Source organism: Corapipo altera, unplaced genomic scaffold (assembly GCF_003945725.1).
Source record: "Corapipo altera isolate COAL_440 unplaced genomic scaffold, ASM394572v1 255, whole genome shotgun sequence".
NCBI lineage: Eukaryota > Metazoa > Chordata > Aves > Passeriformes > Pipridae > Corapipo > Corapipo altera.
In genome coordinates, this window is record NW_020884929.1 from 3,710,293 (window position 1) to 3,729,559 (window position 19,267).

The 19,267-nt window shown below is 42.3% G+C and overlaps 1 protein-coding gene across 1 annotated transcript in view; it reads left to right on the top strand.

The window, feature by feature from the left end:
- The first annotated feature begins 25 nt into the window (after positions 1-25).
- The window catches only part of FAT4 (FAT atypical cadherin 4), a 129,298-nt gene continuing 110,056 nt past the window's right edge, over positions 26-19,267 (top strand). Inside the window, exon 1 of the mRNA XM_027659006.1 lies at positions 26-5,329. Within this exon, the coding sequence (XP_027514807.1) occupies positions 26-5,329 (5,304 nt within the window). The remainder of the gene's footprint in view (positions 5,330-19,267) is intronic.

Consider the following 19,267-nt stretch of genomic DNA (forward strand, 5'->3'; position numbering starts at 1 on the left):
CGGGGCGCTGCGCCCCCGGGTCGCCATGGGCCGCCCCGCCGCCGCCGCCCGCGGGGCTCCGCCGCCGCTGCTGCTGTCGCTGCTGCTGCCGCTGCTGCCGCCGCTGGGGAGCGCCGCCTCCGCCGCCGAGCCGCGCCAGGTGTTCCAGGTGCTGGAGGAGCAGCCGCCCGGCACCTGGGTGGGCACCATCGCCACCCGACCCGGCTTCACCTACCGCCTGAGCGAGCACCACGACCTGTTCGCCATCAACGCCACCTCGGGCGCCCTGCACACCCGCGCCACCATCGACCGCGAGAGCCTGGCCAGCGACGTGGTGGACCTGGTGGTGCTCTCCAGCCAGCCCACCTACCCCAGCGAGGTGCGCGTCCTGGTGCTCGACCTCAATGACAACGCGCCTGTCTTCCCCGACCCGTCCATCGTGGTGACTTTCAAGGAGGACACGGGCAGTGGGCGCCAGCTTATCCTGGACACAGCCACCGATGCTGACAGTGGCACCAATGGTGTAGACCACGGCTCCTATCGGATTGTGGCCGGCAATGAGGAGGGCCGCTTCCGCCTCAACATCACCCTCAACCCCAGCGGTGAAGGAGCTTTCTTGCACCTGGTTTCCCGTGGAGGGCTGGACCGAGAGGCCACCCCCACCTACCAGCTGTTGGTGCAAGTGGAGGACAAGGGGGAGCCCCGTCGGCGAGGGTACCTGCAGGTCAACGTCACTGTCCAGGACATCAATGACAACCCCCCCATCTTCAGCCAGACGCTTTACCAGGCACGAGTGCCTGAGGATGCACCTGTTGGGGCCAGTGTTCTCCAGGTCACTGCAGCTGATGCTGATGAAGGCACCAATGCTGATATTCGCTACCGCCTGGAAGGAGGTGATGGCAGTGGCAGTGGTGGTGGGGATGGGGCTGGCAGCCTCCCATTTGAGGTGGACCCTGAGAGCGGAGTGATCCGCATCCGTGAGCGCTTGGACTATGAGGTGCGACAGGAGTACTCACTGACAGTCCAGGCCATGGACCGAGGGGTGCCGGCGCTGAGCGGCCGGGCCGAGGCCCTCATCCGCCTGCTTGATGTCAATGACAACGAGCCCAGGGTGAAGTTCCGCTACTTCCCGGCCACGTCCCGGTTTGCCTCTGTGGATGAGAATGCGGCCCCTGGCACTGTGGTGGCCCTGCTGACGGTGAGCGATGCCGACTCCCCTGCAGCCAACGGGAACATCTCAGTGTCGATCCTGGCGGGAAATGAGCAGCGGCACTTTGAGGTGCACAGCAGTAAGGTACCCAACCTCAGCCTTATAAAGGTAGCGGCTGCATTGGACCGGGAACGCATTCCAGCCTATAACCTTACTGTGGCAGTGGCGGATAACTATGGGGCCCCACCGCCGCCTCCAGGGTCTCCCACTTCTGGCTTTGCTCCTGACGGGGCCGTGGCAGCTCCCGTGAGCCGCTCCTCAGTAGCCAGCCTGGTGATCTTTGTGAATGACATTAATGACCACCCACCTGTCTTTGGGCAGTCAGTCTACAGGGTGAACATCAGTGAGGAGGTGCCCCTGGGCAGTTACGTGCGGGGCCTGAGTGCCACGGACCGTGACTCGGGCCTCAATGCCAACCTCAAATACAGCATCGTCTCGGGCAATGAGCTCAGCTGGTTTCGTATCAGTGAGCACAGCGGGCTGGTCACCACAGCTGGCCCCGAGGGCGGCAGTGCCGGACATGCTGCAGGCACATCCATCTCCAGCAGGCTGGACCGGGAGACTGCTTCTCAGGTGGTGCTTAACATCAGTGCCCGTGACCAGGGCGTGCAGCCCAAGTTCTCCTATGCACAGCTCGTGGTGACCATCCTGGATGTCAATGACAACAAACCTCGCTTCAGTCAACCCGAGGGCTACCAGGTGTCCCTGGCTGAAAACTCCCCATCAGGAACTGAGCTCCTTGTCCTGAGTGCTGCTGATGGGGACCTGGGGGACAATGGGACTGTCCGCTTCTCCCTGCAGGAAGCTGAACCAGCACTGGTAGCAGTTGGCCCTTCCTCTGTGACCCCTCGCCAGATTTTTCGCTTGGATCCTGTTTCTGGCAAGCTCAGCACCATCTCGCAGCTGGACCGGGAGGAGCAGTCTTACTTCTCTCTGCAGGTCTTGGCCACTGATTTAGGCACTCCTCCCCTTTCTTCAATAGCCCGAGTTAATGTGACTGTTCTGGATGTGAATGACAATAGCCCTGTGTTTTACCCCGTTCAATATTTTGCCCATATCCAAGAGAATGAACCAGCTGGAACATATGTGACCACGGTGTCTGCCACAGATCCTGATCTGGGACCCAATGGGACAGTCAGCTACAGTATCTCAGCTGGAGATAGCTCCAGGTTTCAGGTCCATGGCCAGACAGGGGTCATCACAACAAAAATAGCCCTCGACAGGGAGGAAAAAACTGCTTACCAGCTGCAGATCGTGGCCACTGACGGTGGCCATCTTCAGTCACAGAACCAAGCCATTGTCACCATCACTGTCTTGGACACCCAGGACAACCCACCTGTTTTCAGCCAGGGCATGTACAGTTTTGTTGTCTTTGAAAATGTTGCCCTGGGTTACCACGTAGGTACTGTTTTTGCTTCCACCATGGACCTCAACACCAACATCAGTTACCTTATTACGACAGGTGACCAAAGGGGCATGTTTGCCATCAACAGAGCAACGGGGCAGATCACCACAGCCAGTATTATTGACAGGGAGGAGCAAGCATTTTACCAGCTGAAGGTGGTTGCTAGTGGTGGGGCAATAACTGGCGATGCTGTGGTCAATATAACTGTCAAAGATTTAAATGACAATTCCCCACACTTTATTCATGCTGTGGAAAGTGTAAATGTGGTTGAAAGCTGGAAAGCTGGGCATACCATATTCCAGGCCAGAGCTCTTGATCCTGATGAAGGTGTTAACGGCGTGGTCCTTTACAGCCTTAAGCAAAACCCGAAGGGCTTGTTTTCAATCAATGAACAAACTGGTGCCATAAGCTTAACAGGACCACTTGACATAAATGCTGGGTCTTACCAGGTTGAAATCCTGGCCTCGGATATGGGGGTGCCGCAGCTGTCCTCTAACTTTATCCTGACTGTCTCTGTCCATGATGTAAATGATAACCCGCCTGTGTTTGACCAGCTTTCCTATGAAATTACCATTTTGGAGTCAGAGCCTGTGAATTCCAGGTTCTTTAAGGTACAGGCTTCCGACAAAGACTCGGGAGTGAATGGTGAAATAGCTTACAGTATAATTGAAGGAAATGCTGGGGATGCCTTTGGCATATTCCCAGATGGTCAGCTGTATATTAAAAGTGAACTGGACCGTGAACTTCAGGAAAGATATATTTTACTGGTTGTTGCCTCTGATAGAGCAGTAGAACCACTCAATGCTACTGTGAATGTTACTGTGATTCTGGAGGATGTAAATGATAACAGACCCCTGTTCAACAGTACTAACTATGTGTTTTATTTTGAAGAGGAGCAGAGAGGTGGATCATATGTAGGTAAAATAAATGCTGTAGATAAAGACTTAGGGCCAAATGGTGAGGTCAGGTATTCCTTTGAGCATTTGCAGCCAGATTTTGAGTTGAACACAGTAACTGGGGAAATTAGAAGCACTCATCAGTTTGACAGAGAAGCTCTTATGAGACAAAGGGGAGCTGCAGTATTTAGTCTTACAGTAATAGCCACAGATCAGGGGTTGCCAAAGCCTCTAAAGGATCAGGCAACTGTACAGATCTACATGAAAGACATCAATGATAATGCCCCCAAATTTTTGAAAGATCTCTACCAAGCTACTATATCAGAATTGGCAGCAAATCTGACACAGGTGTTGAGAGTTTCTGCCTCAGATGTTGATGAAGGGGTTAATGGATTGATTCACTACTCTGTAATCAAGGGAAATGAAGAAAATCAGTTTGCAATAGATAGTAGCACAGGCCAAGTGACCTTAGTAGGCAAACTAGATCATGAGGCTACTGCATCGTATTCCCTTGTTATCCAAGCAGTAGACTCTGGAGAGGTTTCCCTGAGTTCAACTTGCATGTTGAGCATTGATGTATTGGATGAAAATGACAACAGTCCTTCCTTCCCTAAATCAACCTTGTTAGTGGATGTCCTGGAAAATATGAGAGTTGGTGAACTTGTGTCATCTGTCACTGCCACTGATTCTGATTCAGGTGACAATGCTGACCTGCACTATAGCATTACAGGGACAAACAACCACGGGACCTTTAGCATCAGTCCCAACACCGGTAGTATTTTTCTTGCAAAGAAACTGGACTTTGAGACTCAATCTCTGTATAAGCTAAATATAACAGCGAAAGACCAAGGAAGGCCACCGCGGTCATCTACTATGTCTGTGGTAATACATGTTAGAGATTTCAATGATAATCCTCCTAATTTTCCTCCAGGAGACATCTTTAAATCGATTGTTGAGAATGTTCCTGTTGGTAGCTCTGTCATTTCTGTGACTGCCCATGATCCGGATGCAGATATTAATGGGCAGCTGACGTATGCAATCATTCAGCAGATGCCAAGGGGTAATCACTTCCGCATAGATGAAGTGAAAGGGACAATATTTACCAATGCTGAAATAGATCGGGAGTTTGCTAATCTCTTTGAGTTAACAGTCAAAGCCAGTGATCAGGCTGTTCCTGTGGAGACCAGGCGATTCGCTCTGAAGAATGTGACCATTTTGGTGACGGATCAAAATGACAATGTTCCTGTGTTTGTATCACAAAATGCCCTCGCAGCCGACCCCTCAGTTGTGATCGGCTCCATCCTAACGACAATTATTGCTGCGGATCCTGACGAGGGTGCCAATGGAGAAGTGGAATATGAAATAGTTAATGGAGATACTGAGACTTTCATCGTGGATCGCTACAGCGGAGATTTAAGAGTAGCGTCAGCTTTGGTGCCTTCTCAGCTCATATACAATCTCATAGTTTCTGCCACGGATCTTGGCCCTGAAAGGAGAAAATCCACCACTGAAATGACTATAATTCTGCAGGGGGTTGACGGGCCTGTTTTCACTCAGCCAAAATATATAACCATCTTAAAAGAAGGTGAGCCCATTGGGACAAACGTGATATCTATCGAAGCGGCGAGTCCGCGGGGCTCTGAAGCTCAGGTGGAATATTACATCGTCTCCGTTCGATGCGAAGATAAGAGTCTTGGGCGCCTCTTCACCATCGGGCGCCATACTGGGGTCATCCAGACCGCTGCCATTTTGGACAGGGAGCAAGGAGCGCGTCTCTACTTGGTGGATGTTTATGCCATTGAAAAGTCATCGGTTTTACCCCGCACGCAACGAGCAGAGGTAAAGGCTTATTCAGTAATTTTTTCCCTGTCTTTCCACTCCTGTGTAATTCCAGAATTAGGATTGAACTTCTTTTGCTGCAGTCATCATGTCAGTATTGACCATGAGAACTGGCTGGTAGATACTTGATCTCTGAACAGCTTATCTGGTGTCTCCAGTCATGGAAGTTCTTGCAATCCCCACCTGGCTAAGACCCTGAGATGATAACTTTCAATTTAGGTTGGTTTTCTACCTAACTCACTGATGAGTGTGAAAATGGTCTTGTTTCTGTTTCTGGGTGTGACAGGTGGTAAAAGCATAACGTTTACTTGTCAGCTTTCCTTATCACAAAGCCATTTGCCTTGACTGAAGGGTCTTTAAATGTTCTCTACCTGACTAGCTTGAAAAGCAAAGGGTGGAAAACAGGTGTCATCTGTGAGGTACAAATGTTTTATTTGCTCTGTCTTCTGAGTCACAGAGCTGATCGTTTACACTCTTCCTGCTGTCTTTGGGAATTCTGAGAAGCCTGGTGTGAAAGAGAGTCTTGTGTTTGTTTTGAGTTGCACCGTCTCCTGGAGCTGCTTTCTACGCTTCACCATGAACCATTTAACTTGCCATTCCTGGAAATTTGGGCCTGGCACTGCCGAGTGGGTCAACCAGCAGAGGATGCTGGTAGCATGTAGTGGTTGAGCCATTTCCCTTGCCAGCTGAACATGCTACCTCAATACTACATAACCCTATGGGTCCCAGGCATTACCCCCAGCTATACTTGGGGGAATTATGCTTTAGTTTTCAGCCACCAAAGATAATGTGGTGATTTGTGGTTTTTCTTCCGTTTGATTTTTAGCAGAAGTGATATTTCTAATTCTTCCTTGTGTAACTCTTCCTCTTCATAGCTGCTTTTTTGTTGTTTTTACTGCAGTTTGAGTGTGATCTGTGTAGGTATGTAACCTCTCTGGTATACTGGCAGTGACTGATGCTCTACCAAGTAATCATCAGTCAGGGAGTTTTAGCACTGTTCAAACTCAAAGATTTCTTAGCATGTGTGAGAGAGCTCAAGCCTAGTGTGTGTGCTGTGTACTATTGATTATCACATTTTGAAGAGCAGTAGTGTATTGAAAAATCAGCTGTTCTCAGAGTGCTGCTGGTTTAAATAACTCATTCTATTTTTATGAGAAGATTCCTGTTATACAGGCTTCGTACCCATGCTAGCAAAGATTTGACCTTTATAATTTTTTTCTTATTATTATGTCATATTTTGTCTTGACAGACAGTTGTTTTGAGGGTCAGGCATTTGTCAGTGGGTATTTGGATCATAATCCTTCAACTTTGAGTCTGAGCAAAGACTTTCTTGATTGGGAAGGACTCAAAGGAGTCCCAACCCTATGGTTGCAATAATCTTGCGTGTTGTAAAAGCATTTAATACAAGTATTTGCTGAGCAGGGAAGAGAACAACCGTTGAAACTTTAAACAAATTTTACATTGTTGAATACAAACCACTTCTGAAATCAAAAGCAAATGTTTTATTCTGTAAAGAGCATTGAGAGCCATAATTGGGAGCTAGGATTTCTTATTACTGGTTGTATCTTTATAGCTTCTAAATTGTGTCTTCTCCCAAATGTAATTAGCTTACTGTGCTTCTTTAGAATCGTATTATAAATTATAATTAACTATCAACTTTAAAAAACATAACCATATGCAGTCTTTCTCTTGACTGATTGGATTTCTCTGGAATGGCTTTTGCTGTCCAGCACATGAACACAAACTACCACAGTGACATTCTTTGTGCAAGCCAACTGTCAGTGGATGCTGAATAAGCAATGCAGCCTTTTTTCCATGTTTCTTGTGGATGGCAGTGTTTTGGGGATTTAGTCTGATGTACATGATGCTGTCAACCTTTTTTCATGAAAAAATAGCCAAAAGTGAGCAATCCACCTTAAAGCTCACTCATGCCAAGGTATCCACACAGCAAATGTGTAATTCAGAAGGTTTAGTGTTTTATTGCAGCCCTGTTTTTTAAGATGATGGTTTGTCCAGTGGTATAACCAGAACACTGATGAGGGACAATGAATGTGCATGAACCTGTAGAATATCTACAGCTACAAAACTGAAGTGTTCTTTTGTCCATAATGGCTTCAACTTTTTTTAATGTATACATGGCAAGATGAAGACTGGCTGATTTTTGTATTCCTCCAGGAGAATTAAGTTGTAAAGCATCAGTCCAGGTGTGCAGACAAAGTCTTATAGGTCTGGTACCACTATACCTGACAGCTCTGTGCCAGATAACTTTAATATAAGTTTTGTTTATTTTATTTTTTTTTTTGGTCTTTTTACTTTTTTGACATACAAGCATGAGTATTGTGTATTTTCTTTCACTTACACGATTGTCCTTCCCTGCCTGCCACACTTTCTGCCCCGATGCCAGAAATCATCTTAATTGTGCCATGGTGTGTGAGTGAACCATTGAGCACAGAGAGCCACCCAGTGTTAAACCTGCTGTCTGAGATTGGTGAAGAGCAGCAGTAGTTAGAAAGTTAATAGGTCTTTTGACTAATGTGGACTTGAGGAATGGGCTTGGGTGACAGATACCTGGTGTGAAATAGAGATATTTACAGCTTTGAAACAGTGGCTAGGCTTTGTCTTGCCATCAGGCAGCATAAAAGAGGAGCAGGCTTGCATGAAACCACTTTCTCCAGAACTGAATCAGTCCTTGTCTTTGGGAAATGGTTTGAATATTTTTTTCCCTAAATTCTGACACTAATTTTTTTTAATAATATCAGATACACTGAAAAGATCCACTTTCTGTTTCCAGTATTTCTCATCCTTCCCTGGGGTTTGCCCTGTAGGATCAGACTATAGGCCCACTGATTGCACGTCAGGATCATATGTAAGTGCTTTCTGAACTGAGGGTCCGGGGGCATAGCTTTACAATGGCAGGACTTTGAGAATCCCTTGCTGAACCCAAAGCAGCTGACATGCCTTGAAACTGGGTGGTTTTCAGTGAAGCAACAGGAAAAAAAAGTTTAGAAATGAAGACGTTTATTTACAATTTGTGTACTGCTTATTTATTTTAGCAGTAGCTTTCATCTTGTGTATGTTTGTGTGCTTGCTATTACTATACGGGGAGAAAAGTGTGTGTGCAGGGGTGTGTCACAAAAGTGCAACTAGTAAGGTAAAGCTGTTTTCAAGTACCAAATATTTGAGATTTGTAAAGAAAACCCAAGTGCTTCTTCCAGTGTATTTTACAGCTAAATGGTATAATTTTGGATATAATTATTGAATTTGAAAGCTTTTTTAAATTTTATTTTGGACTTTCATTCAATTTCTGTGTAATCTAGTGACAAACCAGAGGATTTGACATTGTGTGAATGTGTTTTGTGATCAGTCTTAGCTTTTCTCCCTCTTCTGTTAATCATTAGGTGTTGCATTGTTGATCTCAGATTAAAAAAAATAATGTAGATGTCCTGAAGGGATACCTTCTGCTTGCCATTTTATACTTTTCTAAGTATTTTTGCTAGGAAAAAAGCCCTCAGCAGTTGCTTAACTCCTTTTTCTTGTCTCTCTAACATAAATTCTTTTTTATCCTCTTCAGGCAGGGCTGAGGGTTTCACCACCATGATTTTATATTTAATATAGAATGACTAATGCATCACTTGTCCACCACACAACTTTACTCGGGCCTGCCTCCCTTAAAAATGATCCTATGCTGTGGGATATTTTGGGTGGTCGTATGTTGTACCCTGTTTTGTGTCTAGCAGCAATAATAGGAACCCAGGGACAATACCTCATCTTCTGTGCTGTGTTACAGGGATTAAATGGAATTAGACAGGATCTCTAGTTTGCATGTTTAACCCTTCAGTGGATGGCTTCCTTGAAAGCCATGGATTTGCTAGGAACCAATGTTCCCTATGTGTGTGTATGTATGTATGTATCTATCTCTATCATATATAGTGACATATGTATGCCAAATGAGAGGGTAGCAGTTTGAGAGGTGAACTACTTGTTCAATTAAACATCTTTCATATACTTTAGTAGGTTCATACTTTCAAGGAAGGGAGAAGAAGGGTTTAAATGAATAAAGTATATAAACTTTAAATAAAAGATTTAGTGGTGGTATTGATTTGAAAATGGAAATACTTGGAGAGGCAGATCAGTGATCCTTACTTTTTACCTGTAAATGTTAATATCCTCTCAAAAGAGGGGAGACTGTCTTCATTCTTAGACAGGGAAACATGAGACACTGAGTTTTCTTTTGCACTTGTGTGTTTGTAGCTGCATCTTGTAAGCACTTTGTGACTGACACTATTGGGAAGCTTGGACTTCCTACACTGGGGAAGTGTTCATTATTCATTCAGGCAAGATGTGGGGATTTTAGACAATGCTTACTGCTGGCTTAATAAATGGGAATTAATGAAGACAGGCAGAATGAATGGCCTTGTCCTCCTGCAAAGAAAATCATAGGACATTTTGCCTTGACTCAGTGTGAACTGTAGCCATGGCTATAAAGCCACGATTGCATGGTGTAAATAGTTGATGTGGAGCTTTTTGTCTCAGCCCAGCCTACATCCTGTGGCTTAGCTAACTTTCTGTCCCTTCTGCACCCTGCAGGTCCTCGCTGGACCTGGGAGTGAGGTGGAGGTGCTCCTGTTTCCTCCATTGCAGGTTTCTAGTGCAGAGCTCCAGAAACTCAGACTAAGAAGGGGAATATGCTGCTAAGCAGGAATGACAGAAAACATTGCAGGAAAGACAGCCTGAGCCATAGAAGCACGATACATCCCTTGTGATGCTTGGACTGGGTATGTCTTCAGGGATGTGGTGTTAGACTCAACATCCGTTTGAGAGAGGAAAAAAGTGTGCACTGGTGGGGGCGAAACGCTGAAGGTGCTACTTTTCTTACCAAACTGGCTAACGGAAGGCTTTAAATTTAGTAAAGGGAATTTGAAACCCACTTCAGAGAAGTCTTATCATTTACCAGTACAAAGAAGAACAATGGGGTACTCCTTCTATTCATACTATTTATAAATCGGTTTATTCTTAAACGATACACGGCACATCAATTGTTACTTGACAAAGGAAACTGCTTATGAAACGTTGGAGTAAACAATGAAAATCTGCTGCCTTGTCCCAGCTCCAAAGCCAGTGTTTTTTCTTCCTACAGCTGATTTATTATTTAAGTTACTGCTGTGACTTGCACAATCTGAAAGAGGATCTCTAAGCTTTCCTTGAACTAGAGGGAGAGACGAATGTGCCTTATGTGGAAAATTATTCAAAACTAATTTGTGTGTTTCGGTTCAAAGTTGTTCTCTTTTTTCATCCTCTCTAATTTATTTAATGATTCTGCCTTGCTACATGTTCTTAATATCTAGAATTTCTCATTTCTTTGCTATTTTAGCAACCTCTGGGCATTTTTGTGTGTGAGATCACTTCATAATTTTTATGTTAAAAATTACTAGACTTTTAAAAACAACATTCTTTATTACAGAAAATATTATTATTCATGTGTCTGCAAAGCAAACACGAGAAATAATAGCCAAAAAAGCAGAGCAAAATTTTCATGTGCTTATTTTTGCTAAGTGTTAAATTCTTCATACAAATCTCTAAATGATTCTTGGGTTCTGTCGATGTTAATAAGTGAGTCCTTTTCCATGTAAAGTGATACTCCCAGAGCTGTTGGAGTGCAGGTTTCTTTCTATGGATTAGTGTTAGGTGAAGCAATTGGTGGCTGTTCATTTAGAAGAGCTCCAGAAGTTGGTCACCAAAGCCTGCTCACCCTTTTGGTGTCTCCAGTTCTCACCAGTAGCTTTACTGGGGCAAGACTGTGTTGTTGGTGGCATCTGAAATCTTTGCTATTGTCTTTTCCTGTTTTCTATGCATATCTTGAACTCTGAGACTGCATCTCATCAAAGGATGCTTGCACCCTCTTGACTGACAGAAGGAGACTCCAGATGTTTCCATGGTCTCTTCGGAGTCTTTTCAGAGCTTGGATTTTGACTCTTACTCCAAGGGCCACTTCCCACCTCTCCAGTAGCAAGGTGCCTGTTCAATTTATATCAAGCCCTCAGCACGACATAGTTCTACTGGTACAGTTTGTTTTAATTGTGTCTAGACTAGGGAGTAGCATTACTGTTAACTCAGTTAGGTTTCTTACCCCTGTAATTGTGTCTGTGCAAAACCTGTGTGTAGACAAGCCCTAATGCTCTCAGGTTCTAATTAGAAAAGGAATTTATGGTGACTAAAATATAAGTAAAACAAAGAGTTTTCCTAACACATTCCTGCAGTCTGGAAAAGTGATGCCAGATCAGAATGGTACATCAGTACCATACTGATTTGTTTCAGTAAATTTATAGCCTGGCTTTGCTTTGCCAAGAATAATACCAGATACGTTATAGAAACTGTGTCTTTGTTTTACTATGATGTTTCTCTCTATTCTAATAAATCTTTTTTTTAATTAGACCCTCAGTCTAGACTGTCAGGCAGGTTTGTTTTTATAGTGATCTATTTTTGTTTACTTCCTCAGAGCAAAAACATACCAAAAGGACAGTAGAACAGATGGAAAGTGATAGCCATGATCACACTGTAAAAATACATAGAGTGGCATTAGTTAATGCAAAAGAATTTCAAAGAGCCTATTATGAAGTGGTAATTTATGTGCCAACAGCTATGCAAAAAGTAATGAAAACCAACATTTGCCTTAGCATTTCATGTTCTGCAGTGCTTGCACATACATACAAACTGTTAGTAGGTTGTTGCTTGTACTGACACAGTGATCTTAAATAAGTGGATAAGAGTGCTACTATACTTAATGCTGCCATCCAGACCTACAGACAGAAAGACATGCTCATGTTGAAAACATTCAGCAGCCCCTTAGACTCAGACGGGTGGAAGGAGCTTTAGAGGCTCCTTTTGGAGAAGAGCATCTTCTTGCAGTGCATCACCTTACCCCCCTCTACACTCTGACCTACAGGTGGCATCATCCCATGGCTAAATCTGGGTTCCCTGTGGTAGCCATGTTGAGGGAAGATAACTCCTAAGAGACTTGGGAAGTTGATTTGGATCCCCTAATAGAGCTGAAACACAGAGATGGGTTTTTTCTCACAGACCTTTAAGTGAAATGAATGGGAATCACTTTGAGATGTGCCATAGGGCCAAGTATGAGAAGGATCATCAACCTTAACACAAAATTGTAGTTCTCTTGATTTCATATATGCACATTTTCCAGCCTCATGCCTGGCTATGCTCTTCTAAATATGTATGTACAGGCGCGTGTCAAAATAATTCTCTCTCCAGGCACTCGGTTGTGCTTGGAAAGAGACCAAACTGGGTCAAGCAATGTTGTGGTTTTCTCTGTAGGATCTGCCTATCCTGTTTTTGGTTCTCATTGGGTACCTCTCTGGAACACTCCCAAGCAGGAGGCAAGCCTCAACTTGCCATTACGAGCAAAGAAATGTGTAAAAAGGCAAGGGAAGCACAGCAGTGTGACTCTTTGCGTTAGTTTTTAGGAGATTCAGAAGGGAAGTAAGAAGAACCCACTTGTTTCTTCCATAGTACCTGTGATACCAGATCAGTGATGAAGGTTCCTATCACTTTGTGTCCTTGTAAAAAGTCCCTTTCCAGCTCTGTTGTAGCCCCTTTACATGCTCAAAGGTCTCCCCAGAGCCTTCTCCTCTCCAGGCTGAACAACCCCAACTCTCTCAGCCTGTCTTCATAGGAGAGGTGCTCCAGCCCTCCTGTCATCATTCTTATTTAGGTCTGTACTAACAGCACTGATAAAACTGACGAGCTGGAGACTTTGTGTTTTACAAGTTACTTTTGACTTATTTCCAGGCCCTTAGTTGGATCTATCTTTTATGGGGCATCTTAATACTACACAGCATAACTGTGTCTGTCGCTGATGGGAATGAAGAGGAGATTTATGAGCTGTGTTATGAGAGAGACTGCTTTTGGAGGCCTCCATCACAGCGTCATGACTCATTCCTGTGTTCTCTCCTGGAGAGCAGAGCTGGACCAGTGCTGGAGCACCCATGTGCATGTCCTGTCTTTGGGAGCAGGGCCCGCAACCCTGCCAGGGGCTCTCTGCCCGGTGTCAGATATGAAGCTTCTCTGGGCTGATGCATAACTGTGCCTGATTCTGCTTCTGATGCAAGTTTAACACCTACTGTGAAGCAAAGAATGAACAAAAGACCACTTTTCACCCAATGAGTTTTGCTAGTGAGTGTTATATTTTGGTTATAAAATAATTTCTTTCCTTAAGTACACCTTTGGAGATATATTCATTTTTAATGCTTCTGAAGCCTTTTAAAGATGTTTTTGTTTAAAATATGAATGAGTAAAACATTAACTTCAGATTTTAGGCAAATGCTTTACATTTAGTCCTCTTTGGGTTTTAAAGCAAACATTTCGGTTTTGGTAGCTGCAATATTTCTTGAAATATAATCCAGGAGAAGAGTATTAGTTCTAAGAATGTATATGACATTTCACCTACACAAACTGTAGTCCTCTTTTTAAGCTACGAACAGAATGTGTATCCTACTTGGACCAAATTAATTTAAAAAGCATCCAACACTAGATAGTGCTGAATTACACAAAGCAATGGTAATTGGCTGTCAAAACAGGAATTTGATGTGTAGCATCCTGAAGCAGCTGGAGAGACAAAAAAACCCAAGTTTACATCACAGGGCATATGTGTATATTAAAATAAAAGAGACACTACTTCAAGCTGGAGGAGTAGATTTGCCACAGGCACTGTGTATGGGGAAATATGTGATTCTATTTCCCCTGTAGTGTACTAGGAGATAAATTGTTCCTTGGAGAGCTAGAGAGAGAACTGAGTTGAGGGCTTTTCACGTCAACTCCTTTTTGGATCATTTTTGATAAATTAAGAGAATTCTTCTTAAATAGTTCAGAGGAATAAATAAGATGCCAGAGCTATGTGTTACATCTGTACTGTATGTGTTTAAAGCTTGAATTTTCCATAGGGATATTCTTCTATAATATTACACTTCAGGTTTCCTGGGGTTTTCTCCATTTCTCATTCTTTATTCTTTTAAATACAACATATCTTTTTAATCTATCAAAATGTCATGCCTCCTGAAATGTTGAAGACGTGTTGCAATTACAAGGCTGTTTAGAAACAGAAGGCAAACTTAATAGTTTATTGCACTGTTATTCTTTCAAGACTGACATTTCTGTGTGTATTTAAATGACTTTTTTTCTGAACATGATTCTATTCCCTTTGAAATTTGCTTAATAAAGTTTTTATGCCCGTCTGCTTTGAGAAAAGAATTTGAACCTTTATGATTTCAGTGAACAAATTTAATGAAAATCCAGATTTTTAACCCCAGTAGGGTCATGTCAGATTGTCTAGAAACTAATTTATGGCACTGTTGATTTTCTTTCTACTGTTTTCTTTCACTAGCAGTTCTCTTAACTGCTGTGCTTCAAACTTTTGAGGAATTAGCTTGTTTTATTTTATCTTTATATATAAATTTCTTAACTCCAGATAATTCCTATGGTCAGCATTGAGAGTTGTAAGGGTTTTTGACATCTGTATATTTTTTGGGGCAAGTTATCAAGTGGGGTTGGAGTTACTCAGAATAAGGTTAAGTGATTGTGTTGAGATCATAATTAAACATATGCACCAATACCTTTTTATTTCAAGCCCTATCATCAACAGACTGACCCTTGTGCTGGTGGAAAGGGGAGGAAGAGGGAGGGGACTTTTTTTTGCAGGGAAGGATGATATTAGGTAGGAGCAAGCTGCACACATGCCTGCCAAAATTGTTGGATCAGGCTAAAGGAACACAGATGGCTGAGGCTGATAAAGGTGTCTCTTATTGTGTTTTTTTTTTCCACAGTACTGTTTTGAGCTTGTGTGCAAGAGAGGGGTAAGAGGGGAGGAAGACAACTACATGAATATGTTTATTTTGATACATTTTACAGCGTAGGAAAGGACTTGTGTAAAGTCAATACTCCGTGTCGGTAGGATGCCAAGGGCTGGAGCTAAGCCCTCCTTTTAGGTTTCTGTAACAAATGAACAATAATGTGTCCTCAGGGATTTATGTCATGCTGTCCAACCTTCAGTTCTTATCTGCTAATAGAAAAATCCCAATCCACTGCTGTAAGTAGCTCCTAAAAATTGGACCAAGAAGCCTTAAAAGCACATGGGTGCCTCTGCTCATAACCAATCTTGGTAGTAGCTCTCCTCTTACGTGGCCCCTTCATGTCTTCTTAGTCCCCAGGTCATTTATTACTATAATTATTATATTTATTACCATAGTTTATGATGTATGTGCATATAAACATCAGTTATATACGTGTTTATACAAACCACATGTGGATATATGTATGTATGCACACATATGTACTAATAATATCTTGTCCTTCAAGAAGGCAGTGCCCAAGTCTGCCTCCAGTTTGCTTGGAGGAGGAAGCCAAGCCACTGCAGGAAAGCAATGTGTAGGGGAAGAGCAAGTCCCACAGACTCTCTATCTGAGCAAAGTCCAGTTCTTCTTAGCATTTGTTATTTATTGTTCTAGAAATTAACTGGTCACTGCTATCTAAAAATGGTATGTCTGAACTTTAAAGCTGCTTGCAGAAATAAATCGCTGTCACCAGACAAAGTCGTGGTTCCAAGTCTGTCAGATCTGTTCCACCCATGAGCAACACCATCCATCAGGGCAGGGCTGAGGAGAAGGGAGTAGAAGCAAGACCTTTTTTTCCTGCATCTATTTAAAGCAAAGTCTTAAAGAGGCAGTTTCATTAGAGGGCCTTATGATTCTTGTCTTGTAAATGATGTCAGTAATGTTCTTCCGCTCGTGACAGCTGGAAATCCACAGGATGTTCTTGCTGGTGTACATGAAAGAAAAATTGTACTTGAGGCTTTATGCTAGGGCAGATAAGTTTCATTTTGAATAGCTTTTTCAATTTGTAGTCATTAGGTTGAGATATTGCAGTTGTTTTTCATAGAAACTAAGATATTACAAATCTAGTTGCAAAACTGTAGTCCTAATGGTGTAACTAAGCTTCATCCAAAACAGGGCTATTTGGTCTATTGCTTTCTAAATACTCTTTGTACTTCCTTGATCATCCCATATGTATATGCTTTTAAAACAGACATAGAAATGCAATTTTTTTTTTTTTTTGAACTGTAAAGCTACCCAAAACTGATGGAGGGAGAGAGGGTTTCATTCTGAGATTCAGTGCTATAAAAATCAGTGTGCTTTTCTGATGCCATGAGGTCTCACATGTGCAAGCAGTCTCTTCTATAAATACACCATAATATTATGATTATTAATTGTGGCTACCACTACACAAATAGAAAAATAAATGCAGCCCAGCTACATTCCCCCTTAAGAAAAAAAAAAAAAAAAAGACTCTTTGTGTGAGCAGGAAAATACTACTTTTTTTTTTTTTCTGTGAAAATATAACATTGTTATTACAGCTTTGGCTCTATAAAGGATGAACGAGCATGAGAATCTGGATTATATAAAAGAAATTATTACTAAACAGTGGACTGGCTTTTTGAGTTATGCTAATTTTCCATCACTGTAACTATATTTTATTTAGTTAAATTACTCTTAATTTACATTGGTATAACCAAGCAGAAAATGAGGCCCTGAGTACGTAAGAAGGACCTCCTATTTGTTTATGTAAATTAAAATCTATATTGAAAGCGACACAGAGTAAACACTAAACATCTAACAAAAAGCTTACCCTTTGCCAAGGAAATAAGGAAATCAAGACGTTCTGGAGTCTATAATTAGGCTCTTTACATAGCTGTAGCTCTGTAAAAAGGAATAGAGGACAATGGCATTAGCACAGTACTCCAAGGAAAAAAACTAGAGATAAATTATAGTGTGAAGTGTGCTACAGGGCAGCTTAATGGACAGCAGTTTTGTAGGAGCCTTGGTCAAGAAGTCAAACTCTAGAAATTAATTTGTAAGCATACACATTGCTCACTGCTCATATATTTAAAAGGAAGTATAGTCTAGTATTAATTTAGAGTTGTGTAGTTTTAAAAAGACAAAAATAAGCTGCTTTATCCAATCTACGCCAAGGGTAGGGTACTTGATGTTTATGTGTGCCTTGCTTAAAGTAAGCTACTATATTAGAGATTTAGCTAAATTTGGGTAGTGAATCCCATAGCAGATGCAGGTTTCTCTTTATATGGGGAATAGCAACCAGGAAATCCTTTTAGAATGCTGGAGAGCAGGTTGGTGGTAACAGGCCCACCTTTCTGTGGTCCCAAGTCCACATACAGATGGAAAAATAGTGTGTGTGAAATTCAGTGGTTCATAAATGCTTAAAGAAGTTGATGTGGCAATCTCCTCCTTATAAGAAAGACAATTTATTCATAGTTTCTTAATTTTCATTCAAGAAAGTTATACTGAAAAGAAAGAATTACTTAATTGATTTTAATATGATTATAACACATACCTGACTGCTTGTGTATTTCTTCATTTAAAAACCAGAAGTCTGGTGTTTAGAATGAAGGATTCTGAAGCAGAAATGGTGTATTAGATTTCCTTTGTGACTCCCACAGACATTGATTAATTGGGACAGTCAGCATGGCTTGCTTTTAGAAAGAAAAACTTAATGATTAACTAAATTCTTTTTCTGTCTCCCCCACTGAGCTTATAAAATGGTTATAAAAGAATGTAGAAGAGAGACAGTGGGAGTTGTTGTTGTTGTGCACAATAGAAACACAGGCAAATATTTCACAATATCCTATATATAGCCAGAAACATTAATCTCCATGTGATAGCTGTCAAGATCCTAATATAATTGTGTATGCTCCAAGTAATTTGGTGGTTTTGGGAGAGAAAAGCCATCACTATCCCTTGATTGCAGGTAAAGCAACACCTGTATTGAACAGTTTACCAACACTGATTTCTGTGTTTTGTACCACTGGAATTGAAAAACAGGGAGTTGATAAGCTTTTTACCAATTCTAAGCCAGATGATGTTGCTCTGGCTTGATGTTTCTCAATGCTTTGGGAAAAGTAATGAGACTGGAGATGTACCCTCTAATGTGTGATTTTTTTTTTTTTCACTGGTGTCATCTGAGGAATGAGAACTTTGTTCAATAAGCAAGGGGATGGTAAGGCACCCAGTCCAACACAGTTGGCAGTCTGTCATATTCCACTTGTAGTTCCATGTTGCTGGTTACTATCAGCAATGATTGCAGCAGGCTGAAACGTGTAATTAAACATCTCTTGAATGAATCCTACATAATCTCCAGTGTTTTGGAGAGACCATGAATTGTGGGACACCACAGTTTTTGCTCCTGTTCAGTGACATCAGTTGCATTTATCTGTTCTTAAACCAGGGGTCTTGAGAATGGTTATTTTTAGGAAACTACTCTTTTGGGGAAGAGTTTTCCTTATGTTAGCTGACAGCACTTTGTAAATTGCTGTATTTTATTTTTCTTTTCCCCAGTCATGTGAAGAAGAATAGTAGGATATAGCTGTGTGATTCACCACAGCTTTACAACTACAAAAGTTTATGTAACGTTCTGGTAGTCTTGAATCCGTTTAACAGATGTTATGTGTAGGCTTATGGGAAAGTTACACCAGGGTAGCTTCAATGTGATGACTTTGATTTATATGTTTTGAAAGATACATCCTTTGTAAAACTACTTTATAAATATGTCCTTTTGGGTTTACACAGTCAATGCCTGTCAGTAGCTTCCAGTTCAATGTTCACATCTTATGAGTCCCCTAAAAGTCATTCTCCCTCTAAGTTATTAAACTCAGCTAGTGGTGATTTCATAAGTGCCAGCCTGTGCACACGTAAGCATTTGAAATTTAGTTTTATCTTGACAGATGATGGAATTAGGTCTCTTACAGCATGGGACTAGCTCATCCGAAAAATTTATAACTTTGAGTCCAAGACTAACGTATACTTTTGAGGGGGTGTTTGTGTTACAGGCCGATAGGTTTTCTTTGGCTCCCCGTCTTTC